Source organism: Mastomys coucha, unplaced genomic scaffold, assembly GCF_008632895.1.
Source record: "Mastomys coucha isolate ucsf_1 unplaced genomic scaffold, UCSF_Mcou_1 pScaffold5, whole genome shotgun sequence".
Classification (NCBI taxonomy): Eukaryota; Metazoa; Chordata; class Mammalia; order Rodentia; family Muridae; genus Mastomys; species Mastomys coucha.
In genome coordinates, this window is record NW_022196911.1 from 71,311,732 (window position 1) to 71,330,416 (window position 18,685).

Sequence of the window (18,685 nt, forward strand, 5' to 3'; positions counted from 1 at the left end):
TGTGTGTGTGTGTGTGTGTGTGTGTGAGGAAGGCTGCCTTCCTTCTTAGAGCACAGGTGCTTTGGAAATGCTAATGCCTCATCAGAACTGTCCTTGTGATTTGCTACATCTTGGCAGTTTGCTGTAACTGGTTTTATTTGGTTGCTGCTGGTTTTTATAGGAACACATCTCCCATTGCAATAAAAGCCACGTGGAAAGATGTCTAAGATATGCTGCTTTGTTTCTTGCTCACCACAGTGTTCACACCTTCTTTGTAAGTTGCTAAAAATCTGGGTGTAGAATTTCATTTTACCACTTCCCCTAATTTCAGAGTTGAACATTTATGTTGATTAATCAACATAGGGGTCAGAGACATGGCTCTGCAGTCAAGATTGTTTCCTGCTCTTCTAGAGGACCTGTGTTCTGTTCCCAGCAGCCACAACAGAGGGCTTACAACCACCTATAATTCCAGTTGTAGGTGATTTGACCACTTTTGACCTGGGAGCACCTACACATAAGTGGTATAGCATACATTTTCTCACTCCCTGTCTCTCTCTCTTTCTCCCTCTCTCTCTTTCTCCCTCTCTCTCTTTCTCCCTCTCTCTCTCTGTGTCTGTCTCTCTCATACACACACACACACACACACAAATAAATAATAATAAATAAGTAAATAAATAGTCTTTAAAAGGAATAATGTATGGGGCTGATGAGACAACTCAGCAGGTAAATAAAAGCTTTTGTCAACAAGCCTGGTGGCCTAGGTTCAATCCCTGGGACCTACATGGTAGAAGAAGAGAATCCACTTCTTAAAATTGTCCTCTTACTAACAATCAGAAATACAGACCCACACACATTTAATTTCAGAAAACATTTAAGGATAACATGTAGGGCCAGTGAGATGGCTCAGTGGGTAAAGGTGCTTGCCAGAAAAGCTTGGTGACCTGAGTTAGATTGCTGAAATCCATGTAACAAAGCCAGATATGACAGGTCACGCCTATAATCCTAGTGCTCCTAAGTGACCTGGAGGTAGTGAAAGAAGAAGCTCCTGGGGTCCAGATAGCCTGGGGTATGAGGCACAGCAAAAATAAGAGAGACTTTGCCTCAGTGAGGTAGAAGGGAAAAATCAACTTCTGTGAGTTGTCCTCTGACCTCCACAGACATAAATAAAATATAATAGGCTAGGCTTTGCACATGGCTTCAGTCCAGTACCTGGGTGACAGAAGCAATTGGATCTCTATGACATTGAAGTTAGCCTGGTCACAAAGTAAGTTTCAGGCCATCCAGGGCTGCATAGACCCTGTCTCAAAACAATATTTTAAAAGTAAATCTAGCTGGGCAGTGGTGGTGCATGCCTTTAATCCCAGCACTTGGGAGGCAGAGGTGGGCAGATTTCTGAGTTTGAGGCCAGCCTGATCTACAGAATGAGTTCCAGGACAGCCAGGGCTATACAGAAAAACCCTGTCTTGGAAAATCAAAATAAATAAATCTAAAGATAGCTCATGTTTCTAATCTAACCTAGTACTCAGGAAACTCAGGCAGAAGATTCCATGTGAATTTAAGACCAGCCTGAAGTACATAGTAAGACTGTCTCAACAGAACAAAACAGGAATTTATGCTCCCCAACAAAAAGAGTGATAACTTTATGAACACAACATTTTGTCAGCTAGTTTCAGCAGGGCAACAGGTAGCCGTTTTGGCAGGTGTACTTTGGTCTGTAGATGGCCAAACATTAGCAAGGCCCTCCATGATGAGCAGATGCCCTGTTAGTGCCTCTGTACATTGTGCTTGGAGCTTTCTGGAGCAGGCAGTGCTGACCAGATTATTTAGCTCACACTGACTTTCACAGTTGCTGTCTTCATCTGGAACATCGTGAATTAGATTAGTGGAGACAGACTGGAATAGGAACAGTTAATTCTTTGTGAATAGCTGTATTAGGTGGCATTGGTGTCAGAAGTCTCCTCATCCCAAATACTTTGATGCTCACTTAAAATCCCAGTAGTGGGAGGCCAAGTAACATCATAGATTGAAGCCTACTCTGGCTACATCACAAACCACTTTGCAAAAAACAGCCATTGCAAGGCTGGAGAGATGGCTCCATGGTTGAGAGCTCTGGGTGTTCGTCCTTTTCACAACTGTAATTACAGTTCTAGGGGATACAGCACCCTCACACAGACATATATAGAGACAAAACAGCAATGTAAATAAGGTTTTTTTAAAAATGAAAACAAAACAGCCTTTGGGTTGAGTGGATTGGTTCAGTGGGCAAAGTGCTTGCCCCACAAGCCTGGCAACCTGAGTTTGACCTCTGGTGCTCACATAAAACTGGAAGACAAACTCTCCCTCCTCTCTCTCCACTACCGACCCCTCTTTCCCTCTCAATTAAATCTCTTACACGTGGGGGAAAAAAACTGGAAGACAAGAACTGACTCTGCAAAGTTGTCCCAATTACCTGCATACATCATATACACAAACACACACACACACACAAAAATTTTAAAAGCCTAGCCAGCAGTGGTGACTCTGAGTTTGTAATTCTGCAACTCTGAACTGTAGGGACGTCCTTCTACTTAGACACACATAAAAGTAATTACATCTTTGGGTCTGTGGAGGTGACTGAGCAGGAGCGCTTGCCGTTCTTGCAGAGGACCTAGCTTCAGTTCCTTTTACTCACATGCCAGTGCACAAAGCAATCTCTAATTCAAATCTCAGGGAATTTGATGCCATCTTCCAAGTTGTACGTTTTAGTGATGATAATCTGTGTGCTTGGAGTATCTCTCAAGCTTTTCTTATGTCTTGCAGCAGCATTTTGAGGGACCTAGTAAGAAGGAGAGCTTGAGGCCAGGCCCACATGTCTTTAATCCCAGTACTTGAGAGGCAGCGACAGATCTCTGATCTGTGTGAGCCTGGTCTATGAAGTGAGTTCCAGGCCAGCTAAGGCCATACAGACCCTGTTTCAGAATAACCTGGGGGTGGGAAGATTGCTGTGTTTCCTAAGGCTGCAGGAAACTTTTGGTTACTTTATTTCTGGGGTAGCAGCAGAACACAGCTTGGGAGAGTCAAGAAGTGCCTGTGTTGCACTCTTTGTAAGCCAAGTGTCCTGGTCTGTCATGGCCTTTTCATATCTCCTCCCCATGGTGATGGGCATCTTGCTTTCCAGAGGATGCTCATTTTATGTGTATGGGTGCTTTGTCTTCATGGATGCCTGTGCATCATGTAGGTCAAAGGAGATGAGGAATGGGCATTGGATCCCTTGGACTGGAGTTACAGTGGCTGTTGGCCGGTTGAGTGCTAAGAATCGAACTTGGGTCCTCTACAAGAGGATGCTCAGTTTAAAGGGTGATACCCATTTGGACTGTGAAGAAAGTTTTGGTTTTTTTGGTTTATGTTTTTTGTGGTCAGATAATGATTAAATATATATGAGAGATGCATAAAATCTTCAGTATACTATATCTTCAAATGACACTCTGCTCTGTTTTTTCCAGGAGTGAGTCCCTCCAGGCTCCGAATAGGAGATCAAGAATTTGATTCATTGCCTGCTTTACTGGAATTCTACAAAATACACTATTTGGACACTACAACATTGATAGAACCAGTTTCCAGATCAAGGCAGGGTAGTGGAGTGATTCTCAGGCAGGAGGAAGAATATGTGCGGGCCCTCTTTGACTTTAATGGGAATGACGAAGAAGATCTTCCCTTTAAGAAAGGAGACATCCTGAAAATCCGGGATAAGCCTGAAGAGCAGTGGTGGAATGCAGAGGACAGCGAAGGAAAGAGGGGGATGATTCCTGTCCCTTACGTGGAGAAGTATAGACCTGCCTCCGCCTCAGTATCGGCTCTGATTGGAGGTAACCAGGAGGGTTCCCACCCACAGCCACTGGGTGGGCCGGAGCCTGGGCCCTATGCCCAACCCAGCGTCAACACTCCGCTCCCTAACCTCCAGAATGGGCCCATTTATGCCAGGGTTATCCAGAAGCGAGTCCCTAATGCCTACGACAAGACAGCCTTGGCTTTGGAGGTACATAATGTGCAAAATGTAGAAAGACGAGATCTGCTACAGGGTCTCCCTTTCAGACCTCTTCCAGCTTTGTAGGAATGCTGATGCAGCACCAGCTTTGTGATGTTGTACATGTCAAACCATTAAGTACTGACTTTGGCATTTTATGTGGGTTTTCTCTTCTTTAGAGAAAACCTATTTTGCAATGAGTAAATTTAAAACTGTGTAACTGAATGTTCTGATTGATCTACTAAACCTTTGACTAATAACCACCTGAATAGGAATTAACTTGAAGTAATTTTTCTCATCTATATTCCTAACTTCTTTCTTGCTGTTTGTCATTGTCTAAAACAAAAATGGCTCTACCCAGACTAGAATGTAATAAGTGGTATGTAGCAATATACTTAAGTGGGATTTTTCCATAGTTTTTTCTTTTTTTCTTTTTTCTTTTTTTCTTTTTTTTTTGAGACTGGGTGTTGCTATGTACCTCTGACTGTCCCGGAATTCACTTTGTAGATCTAGCTGGCCTTGAACTCACAGAGATCTGCCTGCTTCTGCTTCCTGAGTGCTGGGATGAAAGGTGTGTGCCATGCTCAGTCAGAAACATTTATTTTAGTGGATAGTAGATTCCTTACTCTTAATTATGTTTGGCACGAATCAGGAAAAGCTGAATGCTACCCTTCACGGGGCCTTGGTCCTTGGTGTAGGGACACACACAGACATTGTACAGGTGTGAATTGAGCCATAACTAAGAGGGTGAGTTATAAAAACAGGTTTACTTCTCTTTGTTGCTTAGTGTGTTTGATAAAGGAGAAGCCAGTTCTTTACAAGGATTGTATTTTTACTTCAGACATTTTTGGAAGCCCACTTTGTTATGTCATTACAGGTGTTCCTTTGTTCCTCTAAAGCACTCGCAGCTCATCTTCTTACCTGTTTCTTTCCTCTGTCTTTGTGTTGTGAAGAGTAAGCAATTCAGGACAAAAGCTTATGCAGAGGTGACCTGCTCCTGCGCATTTCAGAGCCTACCAGCAGTCTGACTTGAGTGTAGCTAGGTAGCCAGTTCTCATAACCATGTCTGAGGTTATGTGCACATGGTGGCAGAGGGGAAATGCCCTTGCGACTTGCTCTCCTTTTCCCTTTGGGTTGTGCTCCTACAGGAGGGGCAGGAGCTGCCTGTGAGGGAGAGAGAGTGGCAGTCCGTACAGTGAGCCAGACTCTGATACTAATGCATTTGAATTTTTAAAAATTTATTTTTATTTTATGTGATGGGAGTTTTTCCTGCATATATGTCTATGTGCCACATTTCCACAATGACCAGAAGAAGGCATTGGATGTCCTACAACTGGAGTTACAGCCTGCCTTGTGGGTGCTGGCACTCAAATGCTAGTACTCTGGAAGAGCAGGTAATGTTCCTAACCACTGAGCAATCTCACCAGTCTGGAAAATTTTCTTTTCATTTCTAGTCTAATTGAGTTTCATAGGTTGACTGAAAACTGCATTATTTATTTATGTGATTGTTTAGATTTTTTGAAGCAGGTTCTAACTATGTAGCTTTGGTTGTCCTGAACTCACTGTGTAGACTTGAGCTCACAGAGAAGGTGCTGAGTGTAAAGGCATGTGCCACCACACAAAGCTTAAAAGTCTTTAATTTTAAAGTGTTTTGTTTGTTGATATGGGGACTCATGCTAGTCCAGTGCGGCCTAAAGCTCACATAGCCCAGGCTGGCTTCAAATTCTTGATATTCCTGCAGAAGTCCTCAAGTGTTAGGATCCCTGCTGAAGCTTTGTATTTTTTGAGATTTAAGTCTTAACTTTAAAATACCATGTCTTGGCTTTGAGGAATGGACTGTGTGTTATCTAGGTCACACTGCTTGGCAGACAAGGAAAGCAAGTTTTCAGGCTGGTGTGGAGTGAGGAGATGATGCTCTTAGCTAGCTGTGCTGTGTACATCGTGAATGGGCTCTTGACACTCACTGCAGACCTTATTAACAACAGACTGGGGTGTGAGGCAGCAATCTGGCAGGCGAGGAGAGTGAGTGTGTCAATTGCACTTTAACTTTGTATTTCTTGGCCAGGGAAGGGTTTTTTGTTGTTGGTGGTGGTGGTTTTCTCGAGACAGGGTTTCTCTGTATAGCCCTGGCTGTCCTGGAACTCACTCTGTAGACCAGCCTGGCTTTGAACTCAGAAATCCACCTGCCTCTGCCTCCCAAGTGCTGGGATTAAAGGCATGTGCCACCACCACCTGGCTCATGGTTTGTTTGTTTGTTTGTTAAGATTTATTTGACCTGTATGAATGTTTTACCTGTTTGTATATATCGGGTCAGAACTGGAGTTATGGATGGATGGTTGTTGGTCCTGGAAACTGAATCTGGGTCCTCTCTGCAAGAACAGCACATACTCATAGCTGCTAAGCCATCTCACCAGCCCAAAGAGATTATTTTTAAGGATGTCTCTGGTAATTAGAGGTATCAGTGCTTTAGAATGGTTGAATTGCTTTCTGTTTTGAAATACTATACAAATCTTGCCTCCCAAATTTGGGGATTAAATGTGTGTGCTACCATACCTAGCCTTTTTAAGACAGAATCTTGGTATGTAGCCCAGGCTGGCCTCACACTAATGTTGGGAGTAGAGGCATGCATTACCACATTGTTTGATAAATCTCAGCTTCTAAGTGTAGATACTAAAGCTTATTTTATGTTTCTGTAGACTGTCCAGAACAGTGGTATCTTTAAATGTAGTCTCCATTTTCTGACTTAGCCTGGTAGATAAGGCTTGAAATGAAATGACTTGGAGACCTTTGTAGAAGGGAAGGTCTTACTGTGTAACTCTGGCTGGTCAATGATTGGTTATGTAGACCAAGCCTACCTTTGACTTGTAGAGATCATCTCACTACCGGTTGCTTCCTTAGGGCACTGTGCTCAGTTTGAACCTGCTTTTCATGATACAGATGAGAAAGAGTGTGCTGCTGAGTGACTGTTGGCCTAACTCTGCATCTCTGATTGGGCCCAAATTGATGGTGCCTTTTGACTCGTTCATTTCATCCCTGTGTATTTGAAATTATGAAGAGCAGGCTGGTGGTATATCTTCTCCTCCTTCTCTGGACTCTCAACATTGTTATTTGGAGCCCTGGGAAGAATGGCGTATGGTAGGAGTGGAGTCTAGGGTTCGGTAGAACACTTGTATAGTATGCACCAGGCCCTAGTTTTAATACACACACACACACACACACACACACACCTTTGGAAATAACAAATCCACCTTTTTGTTTGTTTGTTTGTTTGTTTGTTTGTTTTTTGAGACAGGGTTTCTCTGTGTAGTCCTGGCTGTCCTGGAACTCACTCTGTAGGCCATGCTGGCCTTGAATTCAGAAATCCACCTGCCTCACACTTTTTTAAGATGAGATTTTAATAAATTATAGCCTGATCTTGACATTAGCTGGCCTTGAACAGTATCTTCCTCCTTAGCCCTCAAATACTTTTTGATGTTTTTCTTGTTTTTTTTTTTTAATTACAAGTTCTTTTTCTTCTTAAATTAGGGTCTAAGCAGGGGATGTACTGCTGAGGTATATATGTAACCCATAAATGCTGAGATTACAAACTTCTGTCACTGTGCTTTGGATTCAGTCTTAAATATTTGTATCCTAATAACTTAATGGCTGTTTTTTAAAACAATAAATGTAATTAAAAGAAAATATTTTTAGTTCAGCATTAAATAACTGTCATAACTTGTCTAATGAGATGTGTTCATTGGTTAGACATCTCGTAGTTTTCAGACCTTGGGGTCATGTTGACATTGTACTCTTGATTTCTCACTTAGCATTTGTATTTGTGAGTTATACAGTCATCATACAAATAATAGGAATCTGTATGGCATTTTTGTACTATGCTCATATTCACATCCTATGTCCACTCTTGCTTCTATTTTCTTTGTTTGTTATATATTTAAAAGATTATGTGTTTATTTTGGGAAACATACACATGTAATGACTTTATATGGGAAGGTCTAGAGGAAAGCTTGTGGAATTCAGGTCTCTTCTACCATGTAGGTATCAGGGACTAAACTCATTGGCTTGGTGACAGTGCCTTTACCCATAGAGCCATCTGTCCAGACCTTGGTATTTTGTTTTGTTTTGTTTTTCGAGACAGGGTTTCTCTGTATAGCCCTGGCTATCCTAGAACTTACTCTGTAGACCAGGCTGGTCTCGAACTCAGGAATCTGCCTACCTCTGCCTCCCAAGTGCTGGGATTAAAGGCATGCACCACCACTACCTGGCCAGACCTTGGTATTTTTAAGACTGGATCTTATGTAGCCCATTTTGTTCTCCATTTCCTTGTGTAGTGAAGATGATCTTAATCCTGATCCTTTTCATCTGTCTCCCAAGTGATTTATCATTACAAACTTCTACAACCCAACTTTATATACATGACATATTTCAAGTATCTATATTGTATCCTAATGTCAAAACTAAACTTCCTCATGTCTACTAACTCAATACAAGTATCTTAATACACATAATCTTTTAAATATATAACAAACAAAGAAAATAGAAGCAAGAGTGGACATAGGATGTGAATATGAGCATAGTACAAAAATGCCATACAGATTCCTATTATTTGTATGATGACTGTATAACTCACAAGTATCAATCAAGTATCACTGTGTTTCTCTCAGCATCTTTTTTTTTCTTTTTGGTTTTTGAGAGACGGGGTTTCTCTTTGTAGCCCTGCCTGTCCTGGAACTCACTCTGTAGACCAGGCTGGCCTTGAATTTAGAAATCCGCCTGCCTCTGCTTCCCAAGTGCTGGGATTAAAGGCATGTGCCACCACTGCCCAGCTTCTCTCAGCATCTTAAAATACTTACTGGCACTTCTGTGTTAGTTGTACCATGCCTCTGACACACTTAGAAGACTTTAGGTCTGGTAATATTATTTTTTTGAAAAAAATTTTTTTTAAAGTGTAAGGGTTAAAATACAGGCCTCTCATGGAGCCTAAGTAAATGCTCTACCATTGCACTACTCTCTTCCCCTCCCCCTCCCAGGAAATTCCATTTGTTGAGCTTTTCTTTGAGGGACTGGGGATTGGTTTGTATTTGAGACAGGGTCTCACTGTATAGCCCTAGCCTAGAACTCACTATGTAGATCAACCTGGTTTTAAATTCCAAGAGATCTGCCTGTCTCTCTACACAAATTATGGGATTAAAGGTATGTGCCACCATGCCTGGCTCCCAGCTGTGGTTTTTTGTTTATTTGTAATGTATATGAGTATACTGTAGCTGTCTTCAGACACACCAGAAGAAGGCTTCAGATCCCATTACAGTTGGTTGTGAGCCACCTTGTGATTGCTGGCAATTGAACTAAGGACCTCTGGAAGAGCAGTCAGTGCTCTTAACCTTAAAACCCCTAGCCTTTACTTGGCTTTTGGGAATTGAACTCAAGTCTTAAAGTTTTGAAACAAGTTCTCATACTATCTCTATCTCACTAGCTTTTTTGGAACATGCTATGGCCCACTTGTCTTGTCTTGTTTATAACTGCCCTTGGCTACAGTGGCAGGGTAGAGTGCTTATGAGTAGAGACCAGGTAGCCCTCAAAGCCTTGCAGAACAGGATGGAGAAGACTGACTCCATAAAGTGGTCCTCTGACCTCTGCAGCAGGCACATAAACACACAGTGACAAACCAACTCCTTACACAACAGTAAACTAGATCAGACTCAGAAGCAGTAGTTTACCAATTGCTGCTGTAGAATGCTATCATTTCCTTAACTTTCCCCCCAGACAAATCTTGAAATATTTTTTGCTTTTGTTATATTAAAAAATATATTTGGACAGGCCTGAGGAGATGAGTTTGGATCCCTGGCAACCACATAGAAAGGGAGGATCAATACCATGTGCCTTTAATTCCAGCTCTGGGTGGGCAGACACAGAATCCCTGGAGTTCCCTGGACAGCTAGACCATGCAAAATCAGTACCCCTGGGTTCAGTGAGAAACACTGTCTCAAAAACATATTGCTGGGCTGCTGAAATGACTGCAGGTAAGGATGCTTGCCATCAAAGCCTGGAGGTCTTGAGTTCCATCCCAATGGTAGAAAGAGAAACCAAACTCTGCTGTGGTATACATCCATGTATGCACAGATAGTAAATATGAAGAGCTCATTTTAAACCAAACTCTGCTGTGGTGTACATCCATGTATGCACAGATAGTAAATATGAAGAGCACATCTTAAAAGATATATCAGTGGTGGTGCACGCCTTTAATCCCAGCACTTGGGAGGCAGAGGCAGGTGGATTTCTGAGTTTGAGGCCAGCCTGGTCTACAGAGTGAGTTCCAGGACAGCCAGGGCTATACGAAGAAACCCTATCTCAAAAAACCGAAGGAAAAAAAATGATATATCAAGAGTTAAGATAGGAAAACACCTTCTATGAACCTCTGGGCTCCGGGCATGAACACACTAGACTGTTGTTTCCAGTCACTTGTTCCTTTCCCTGGCTTTTGTGCCTGTGCAGGGGTGCACTTCTTACTCCGAGCTCACTGGAGTCCTGCAGATCTGGATCAGAAGGGAAGCTGATGTAGTTGCTATCTTTCCTATTAAGTAATAGGGACAAAAGCTAGAAAAGCAGTCACTCAGGGATATGCCTACACAGCTCCCTGACACAGCTCCCTGATTGCCTCCTATTTGGTGAATTTCGGAACTTAATGCCATTTGGGTTCCAGTTTCTCTTTCATTATTGCTAAAACTTCCTGGGGATTGTTTTGTTCCTAGATCATTCTTGGTTTGATAATGTCTTCACTAGGGTCATAGTTGACTTTGGTAGCTGTACAGAGCTAGAAAACATACCAGTTGACTTAATTTCCTGGGAGCCAATAGCTCTATTTAGTCCCCTTTATAGATTGCTTGATGCTTCATACTCAGGCTTGCTTCTGAGGAAGTTGCAGGATCTATCAGGAAGATGAGGACCAGATGGAACAACAAACTGGTAAAAGAATGTTGGAGCTTGTAACACCAGGGAAGCTGCAACATCAAAGGCCAATCTAGGTTACACAGCAAGACCCTGTTTGATGATTCTTCCTTCTTTACCCTCTCTCCCCTAGAGAAAGGAAACAAAGAAGAAAGCTAACTTGACCTATAAAGTCAGTGCTTGTGAAACGAGGATTACTGTGAGGTCAGGGCCAGTTTAGAATAATATATAGCTAGTAGTACCAGGCCAGCTAGAAATATATACATATATACATACATATAGGGTGGGGGGCTCTATCTCAGGAAAAAAAAATCATCCCCACTTCTCGTGGTGCATACCCGTTATTCCAGTACTTGGGAGGTAGAGGTGGGAGGATCAGAAGTTAAGTAAAGGTCATCTTCAACTAAGAGTTCTTGAGTGTCTTGATAGTAGTTTTAAGGTCTTTTTTTCTTTATTTCTTACTTATTTTTATGGTTAATGTTGAGAATAGAATCTTACTGTAGCCTAGGCTGGCCTTGAGTCTGAGTCTTAAGATGTTGTACCATGTACCCCAACTGATTCTTCTTGTCTACTTATACTTATTTAAAATTTGAAATGACAGGCAGAGAGATGGCTCAGCCATTAAGATCATTGGCTGTCCTTCCAGAGGACCCGATTCAATTCCTAGCACCCACATGGCAGCTCACAACTGTCTGTAACTCTAGTTCTAGGTCATCTAACACCCTCACATAGACATACACGCAGGCAAAACATCAATGCACATAAAAATAAATTAACTAGGGCAAAAAAAAAAAAATTGAGTAGGGCATAGTAGTGCATGCCTTTAGTCCCAGCAGTCAGGTGGCAGGGGTAGGTTGATGTATATGAGGCCAGTGTGGTCTACAAATCAAATTCCAGGACAGCCAGGACTACACAGTGAAACCCTGTCTCAAAAACCCAAAATAAATGAATAAATTAAGTAATAAAAAATACTGGAAATGCGTTCTAATCTTTATATTCAAAGGAAGATACAAAAGTATTTTAAGATTGTAACATTTGAGCAGGCATGCTCTTCTGCATGCCTTTAATCCCTTCACTAAGAATGGGGAGGCAGAGGCTGGAGGATCTCTTGAGTTTAAGACCAGCCTGGTCTACAGAGCAAGTTCCGGAATACCCAGGACTACCCAGAGAAACAAGTCTTGTCTCTTTACTGTATGTTATGGCTTATATCCATAATATCCGCGCCAGCAGGCAGGTAAGGGAGGATAATCCACAGCCTGGTTTAGCCTGGTCGACAAAGCAAGCACCAGGCCCCTGAGGATCAACAGTGACACAAACCTCAAGGAAGAAAAACAAAAACTTTGTAGCACTTCTGGAGCAGATACTTTTGTTCTACTGGCTTTATAGCACAGGACTTTAACCCAGCACTTGTGGGGAGCAGAGGCAGGAGGATCTCTGAGTTGGAGGGCAGCCTTATGTAGTGAATTCCAGGCCGGCCAGCCAGTGCTACATAGTAACACCCAGTTTCAAACAGACTAAAGTAAAATAGTACAAAGTGGATAAAGTGCTGCACACATGTAATCCCAGCATTGAGAGGTCTGCCAGTTCATCCTTAACTGTATGAGTGCAAAAGCAGCCTACATCACTCAGGACACTAGAATAAGGGAAGTGTTATGTGTGACCTCCCTTTAAAACCATGCTTTAGTGAGTTGATGTCTAACAGAAGGGAGGATATACATAGTTTCGGTTTTCTCAAACAGCAAGGCCTGTTCTTGCTGCCCCAGAATTAACAGTTGCCCTTTTCCCCCAAACTGTTGGGAAATCTGTCTCCTGGGGCTTTATTGACAGCTCTGCTCTTTTAAGGTTAGTCCTATTCTCTTTGGCTTTTGTCCTTGACCTCAAGAGCCTGCAAGTACTTTGAACATTTCAAGAGGACGACCCTATGAAGGACAAAGGGTTATTTATTTTAATAATGTCTTTTTAAGAGTCTGTAGTTGAAGGCCACTTTAGGGAGTTTTATTAGCCCAGCTGACTGCTTACATGTCCTAGTAAGTCCATTTAAAAATTACAGTCATTTCATCTTTCTCTTTTAGCTCCTGATGATTTGATCTCTCTACTAAGAACTTAAGTGTTTAAAAAGCAAATTTTATATTTAAGATTAAGATACTGTTCTTCTTGAGTCTCCTTTATAGCATAGAGCCAGGAGAATCTATATCTTTTTTTTTTTTTTCTTTCTGAGAGGGTTTCTCTCTGTAGTAGCTGTAGCTTTTCTAGAACTTGCTCTGTAGACCTGCCTGACTTCAAACTCAGATCCACCTGCCACTAACTTGCTGGGATTAACCATGGATGCCACCACCTTGAGAATCTATATCTTGAAGATGGCTCAAAGGCCAGGCTTACTAGCAAACACCTTTCATTCCAGTATTTGGGTGGTAGACACAGACTACCGTGAAATTGGGGCTAGCCAGGACTACATAGTAAGGAGACCCTGCCTCAAAATAAAGTAAAACAAAACCAAACACATATAACAAGAATAAAGAAAAGGGAGAGGCAAGGTGTCTTTTGGTTTGCTGTATGGTGCACATAGTTCTATTCTAGTAGTCTCTGGCCCTATTTTCATTTTTGTTTTGTTTTGTTTTTGTTTTTCGAGACAGGGTTTCTCTGTATATCCCTGGCTGTCCTGGAACTCACTCTGTAGACCAGGCTGGCCTTGAACTCAGAAATCTACCTGCCTCTGCCTCCCAAGTGCTAGGATTGAAGGCCGGTGCCACCACTGCCCGGCGCTTTAAAGGAGAAAAGACCTGATGACAGGTGACCTAGGAAGAGCTAAGTAGATAGCCCTCCCCCTTTTTACTGAGGTGTAAAGTCATTTGTTAACATATAAAAACCTTAACACTTGGCAGGCAGTGTTGGCACATGACTTTAATCCCAGCACTTGGGAGGCAGAGGCAGCTGGATTTCTGAGTTTGAGGCCAGCCTGGTTTGCAGAGTGAGTTCTAGGACAGCCAGGGCTACACAGAGAAACCTTGTCTTGAAAAAAACTGAAAAAAAATTAAAAAAAACAAAACAAAACCACGTGCGGTTCAAGCTGGGCAGTGGAGGCTCATGCCTTTAATCCTAGCACTTGGGAGGCACAGGCAGGCGGGTTTCTGAGTTCGAGGACAGCCTGGTCTACGGAGTGAATTCCAGGACAGCCAGAGCTATATGGAGAAACCTTGTCTCGAAAAAACAAAACAAAAAACCACAGTACATTTACAGGTGGAATGTGTATGATAATCATGAAACTCAAGGTGCCAAATATTTCTAACTCTTGAGAATGCTCCCTGTGTCTGTTGTAAAGGCCAGTGTGTATGCCATGCATGCCATATTGTGGAGCTGCACCCCAACCTTAGATTACTTTCACTAGCAAGTAAAATTTCACTTTGGGTCCTTGAGGACTGTGTAACAATCTGGTCACCAGAGTCAGCAGCCTTGGATATTAGGATGAGCTGAATGATTGCTAGAGGGTACAGGCCTGGACCTGGTGGTAGTCTGCAGTTCTTGTCTGTCTTTGCATCGGTGGCTCTGGCCCTCATGGCACTGGCAGTTGGAGCTGCTAACTTTTTTCATCCTCTGTATCTTACCCTTTATTTCCATTACTCCCTCTGGTCTACTTTGTTTTTTTATCTAAACAACCACATCAGTCCTTTGTGGTTTTCAGATTTTTCCTTGCAGAAATTACAGACAGATCAGTAAGCAAGAATTTTCCCCGTTAGTAAGATCAGACTGGTTCTATAGATCATCCCTGGCCTTCACATGAGTTGGCTTTGACAGTGATTACTAGAGAGATTCTTGAGAGTTCCTGGAGCCTCCTACAGCTGGGCTTCAAAGTGCCTCATCTAATAGCACTGTGAGTTTTGGTGTCAGGTAATTTTGAGTTTAAGTCATTAGCTGTGTGAAGATAATAATTGTCCTAATCCTCTACTTTTTCTATAAAATCAAAATTGTTATCCTGGAGATTTATTGTGAGAATTAGAAATTAAGATATATAGAATACTCAAATACACTCAAAACACATGAAGTATTCTGTGTAAAACTCAAGTGACAAGGAGTCATCTTGCCATATATATATGTATGCATACTGTAGCTGTCTGCAGACACACCAGAAGAGGGCATCAGATCCCATTACAAATGGTTGTGAGCCACTATGTGGTTGCTGGGAATTGAACTCAAGACCCCTGGAAGAGCAGTCAGTGTTCTTAACCACTGAGCCATCTCTCCAGTCCTGGTTATCTTGCTTTTGATTCAGGGTCTTTTTGTTGTGTTTTGAATTATTTTTCAGTCTTTTGCTTCAGATTCATTTGTTATACTGACCTTGTCTTGGGTTTGTGGCAGGACAAAGGTATATCTTGTTAAAACTTTGTATTTGATTTCACAAGGGACATTTTATAAGTGGAAGCAGTGATGTAGTTGGCTGGTAATAGCTATAGTAGTCAGTGGATTTTTTTTCCTTTCTCCCCAGCTGGGTTATAAATATGTGCCAGTTTAAGGAACAGCAAGTCAGCTACTAGATGTGAGAGAGGTAACATTTGTGGAGAGCTGGGAGGATTTGGAGTTTTGGCCTATACCTTCTCTTAGGTGCATGGCCTTGGCTGAGACAGTAGGGTTTGAATGCTGCATGCTTGCTGTGGCTGCCTTCTGTTGAGCTAGCAGTGGCAGCCACAGTGTGCATGAGAGAGAATTGTCCTAAGATAGGGCCAGGCATGCTGCTACATATGCCAAGGGGCTAGGCTTTACGTCCCCTAAGGCAGATGTTGTGGGGTGTGGCAGGGGTTGCTGAGGGTCATAGAGCGGAGGAGAGTAACAACTCATCTAGACACGCTGAGGTTTGCAGAGAGTATCATCTTCTAGGGTCCTTTTTACCTTCTGTGTTCTCAGTGTCTGTCTTCATTGCTAACACCACTCCTCCTTGCCTGCGTTAACCACAAGTTAACCGTTTGGGGCTGGGCTGGGGCTGGGGCGGTAGTGAGTAGCCATTCTGTGACGTCAGCCCTGAGCAATCACGTGGGCAGGGTATGCCTAACAGAGAATGGAGATTTTCACCTTGCATTCTTAACTGGAAATAAAGTGCTCTCCTTATTCTCGTCCTGCAGGTCGGTGAGCTGGTAAAGGTTACGAAGATTAATGTGAGTGGTCAGTGGGAAGGGGAGTGTAATGGCAAACGAGGTCACTTCCCATTCACACATGTCCGTCTGCTGGATCAACAGAATCCCGATGAGGACTTCAGCTGAGTATAGCTCAACAGTTTGCTGACAGATGGGAACAATCGGTTTTTCCCCCCAATTGCCATCTATACAATTTTCTTACAGGTGTCAAAAGCAGTCTAGTTTATATAAGCATTCTGTTACCTGTGATCTTTTTTAAGACTGAATTACTCCATTCTCACGTGTATTTACCATATTCAGGGTACGAAACTGGAGGGTTTGTGTGGTTGACTTCTGAGTTGGCAGTTTTAGGTGGTAGTGGCCGTGCCTGTATGAGAAGATGTAAATACATTGCTTCCTTTCTCTTGGCCAAAACAGATCAACCTGTGGAAAGCTGATGGGCAGGAAAAGAATGTTACTCACTGCTTGACCCTGATTTCTTCAGAGGTTCTGTTTTCATTCTGAATCCATACTGTCAAATGGCAGCAGACTGTCCCCCACTCCCATGAAGTAATCATGCACTGTGTGAATATTACCCAGTGGGGTTGCATTTGCGTTTATGGACCATGACCATTGTATGACTCATTCTGACATTTCAAATCCTGAGGATTCTGAGAACACTACTAGAGGCATTTGTCTTCCTTGGATTTTTTTTCTTGGATTTTTTCCTTGTTATTCTCCTCCCCTGTACCTATAAGTGGCTTGATTCTTAGGATAGTGTATATCTTCATTCCAGATGAGAAGCAGGATGTACAGAGCACTTTATTCAGTGCATAGCTTTAAGCCAGTATTGGATTCACTCAGTGGATAAACTCCCAGCTCTCTGCCTTCCCCCAAGGGGGCATTGTAGGTTCACACTGCTACTACAGCTAAGACTCTCCTCACTGATGGGACGGATCTGGCGGGGCCATTTTTCCAGATTGCTAGTATCCTAATGGGATGCTTAGAGTTCTCAGATTCTACTTGGAGTGGAAGGACCAATCACTTACTGTATCCTATAGAAGGTATCAAGGGCCAAACTGCCCTCTGCACATGTGCAAGTTGTATAAAAGGCAGGTTAGACTTTATGCATCTGGGGTAGGATTGGTACTTTGAAAACTGTTCCAGTCATAAATTACTTATGTATCATTTTACACAGCCAAAATAGTTCTTGAAGTAGATTACATTATAAATTGCCTTCATTTGGGGTCTCCTTTGTCCAGATTAGTTTACAAACCCTTTAAGGTGTAGAAGGGCTTATATGGGGTCAGATGCTCCAGAGACTAGGCCTCTGAGGCCACAAATTATAGGGCTTCTTTAGACTTGAGACTTTGAGGTGATAAAGGCACTTGCTGGTCTCTGGTGTAGGTGACCAATAGAAACACCTTATACTTTGCTTTGAACCTCATTTTAAAAAAATAATGTACCTTCTTAGTTGTCCTGTGTAGATTATTGTGATGAATTTGCATTCATTGAACATATACCAAATCATGTAATTGCAGTGACTAGCACATTGCTGAGCACATGTGTATAGAGATTTTGTATGAAAGAATGATCAGAGTGCAGAAGCTTGTTATATGGCCCAGGGACACCAGTTGGCATAGGATTGCATACTTTACACAGGCAGACTTAATGAGTTGATGCTAATTTAATACATTTTTTACCTCACTTTAGCTTGATAAAGACAGTAATATTCAACTTTAGAGATGTTGGCCCAGTGCTGAGCTGGTAATAGGTGCCCAGTGATACTGAGTGGACAGGTTGGTAGCACGTGGCATATTCCACCTGACTGCTTGTTTCAGTTTTCAGTTAGTATAGATTCTATAAATCCAAATGCACATTAAATCCTGTTTTCCTAAGCCATGGGCAATGGTGAATGTCTTTAGTCCTAGCCCTTGAGAGACAAAGGCAAGTGGATATCTGAGTTCAAGGCCAACCTGGTCTACCGAGCTACTTCCAAGACAGAGTTAGAAAGTAAGACCTTGTTTCAAAAACCAAAAATTAAAAAAAAAAAATCTGTTCCTGAAATTATGGCATCTAAAACATTTTTAGAAAATCATTGTCACAACTGATTTGAATTATTTCTCTTGCCTTTGCCTTTGATGCTGGCTTTGTACTGTCTCTTCATTATGTGTGGTGGGAATGGGATATACAGCTCTACGTGAATCGTAAGAACTCCTCAGTGATTAATTGTTAAGAGCCATTACATGAACTGTTTGGTTGGATTTGGCTGGGTGTAGCAGTTATTGGACCTCAAGAGATCAAAGGACTTCTTACAAATATCTTCCAAAAATAGCAAGTGCTATAATCCTAGTCAGATGCATATGTACATTGTCACAGAGCAAAGTAAACTGAAATTGGCTGCTATGTTTTATATAATCACTTCTGCAAGAGCCCATTTTTGGATACTAATATTTGACATGGTTAATTCTTAATAATTTGTTGAAATTGTTTATTAATAATGCAAATAGATAATTTTAATTTTCCACGAGTAACATTTCACTATTAATGGTTTGAAATGGGTGATAAGCAAACCAGTTTGAAATAAAATATGAACATGTGCCATTGTATTATAACACTATACACTTTCTTGACAGTTAAATTTTAAAAAATGTTGTGT

General features: G+C 42.0%; 1 protein-coding gene across 2 annotated transcripts in view; it reads left to right on the plus strand.

The window, feature by feature from the left end:
* The window catches only part of Crk (CRK proto-oncogene, adaptor protein), a 27,646-nt gene extending 9,011 nt beyond the window's left edge, over positions 1-18,635 (plus strand). The window contains exons 2-3 of one of the 2 annotated variants that reach the window (XM_031354132.1): positions 3,462-3,994; positions 16,036-18,635. In XM_031354132.1, coding sequence (XP_031209992.1) covers positions 3,462-3,994; positions 16,036-16,173 — 671 coding nt within the window. In that variant the 3' untranslated portion in view covers positions 16,174-18,635. The remainder of the gene's footprint in view (positions 1-3,461; positions 3,995-16,035) is intronic. The other variant, XM_031354133.1, reaches the window with a different exon arrangement.
* Positions 18,636-18,685: the final 50 nt, after the last annotated feature.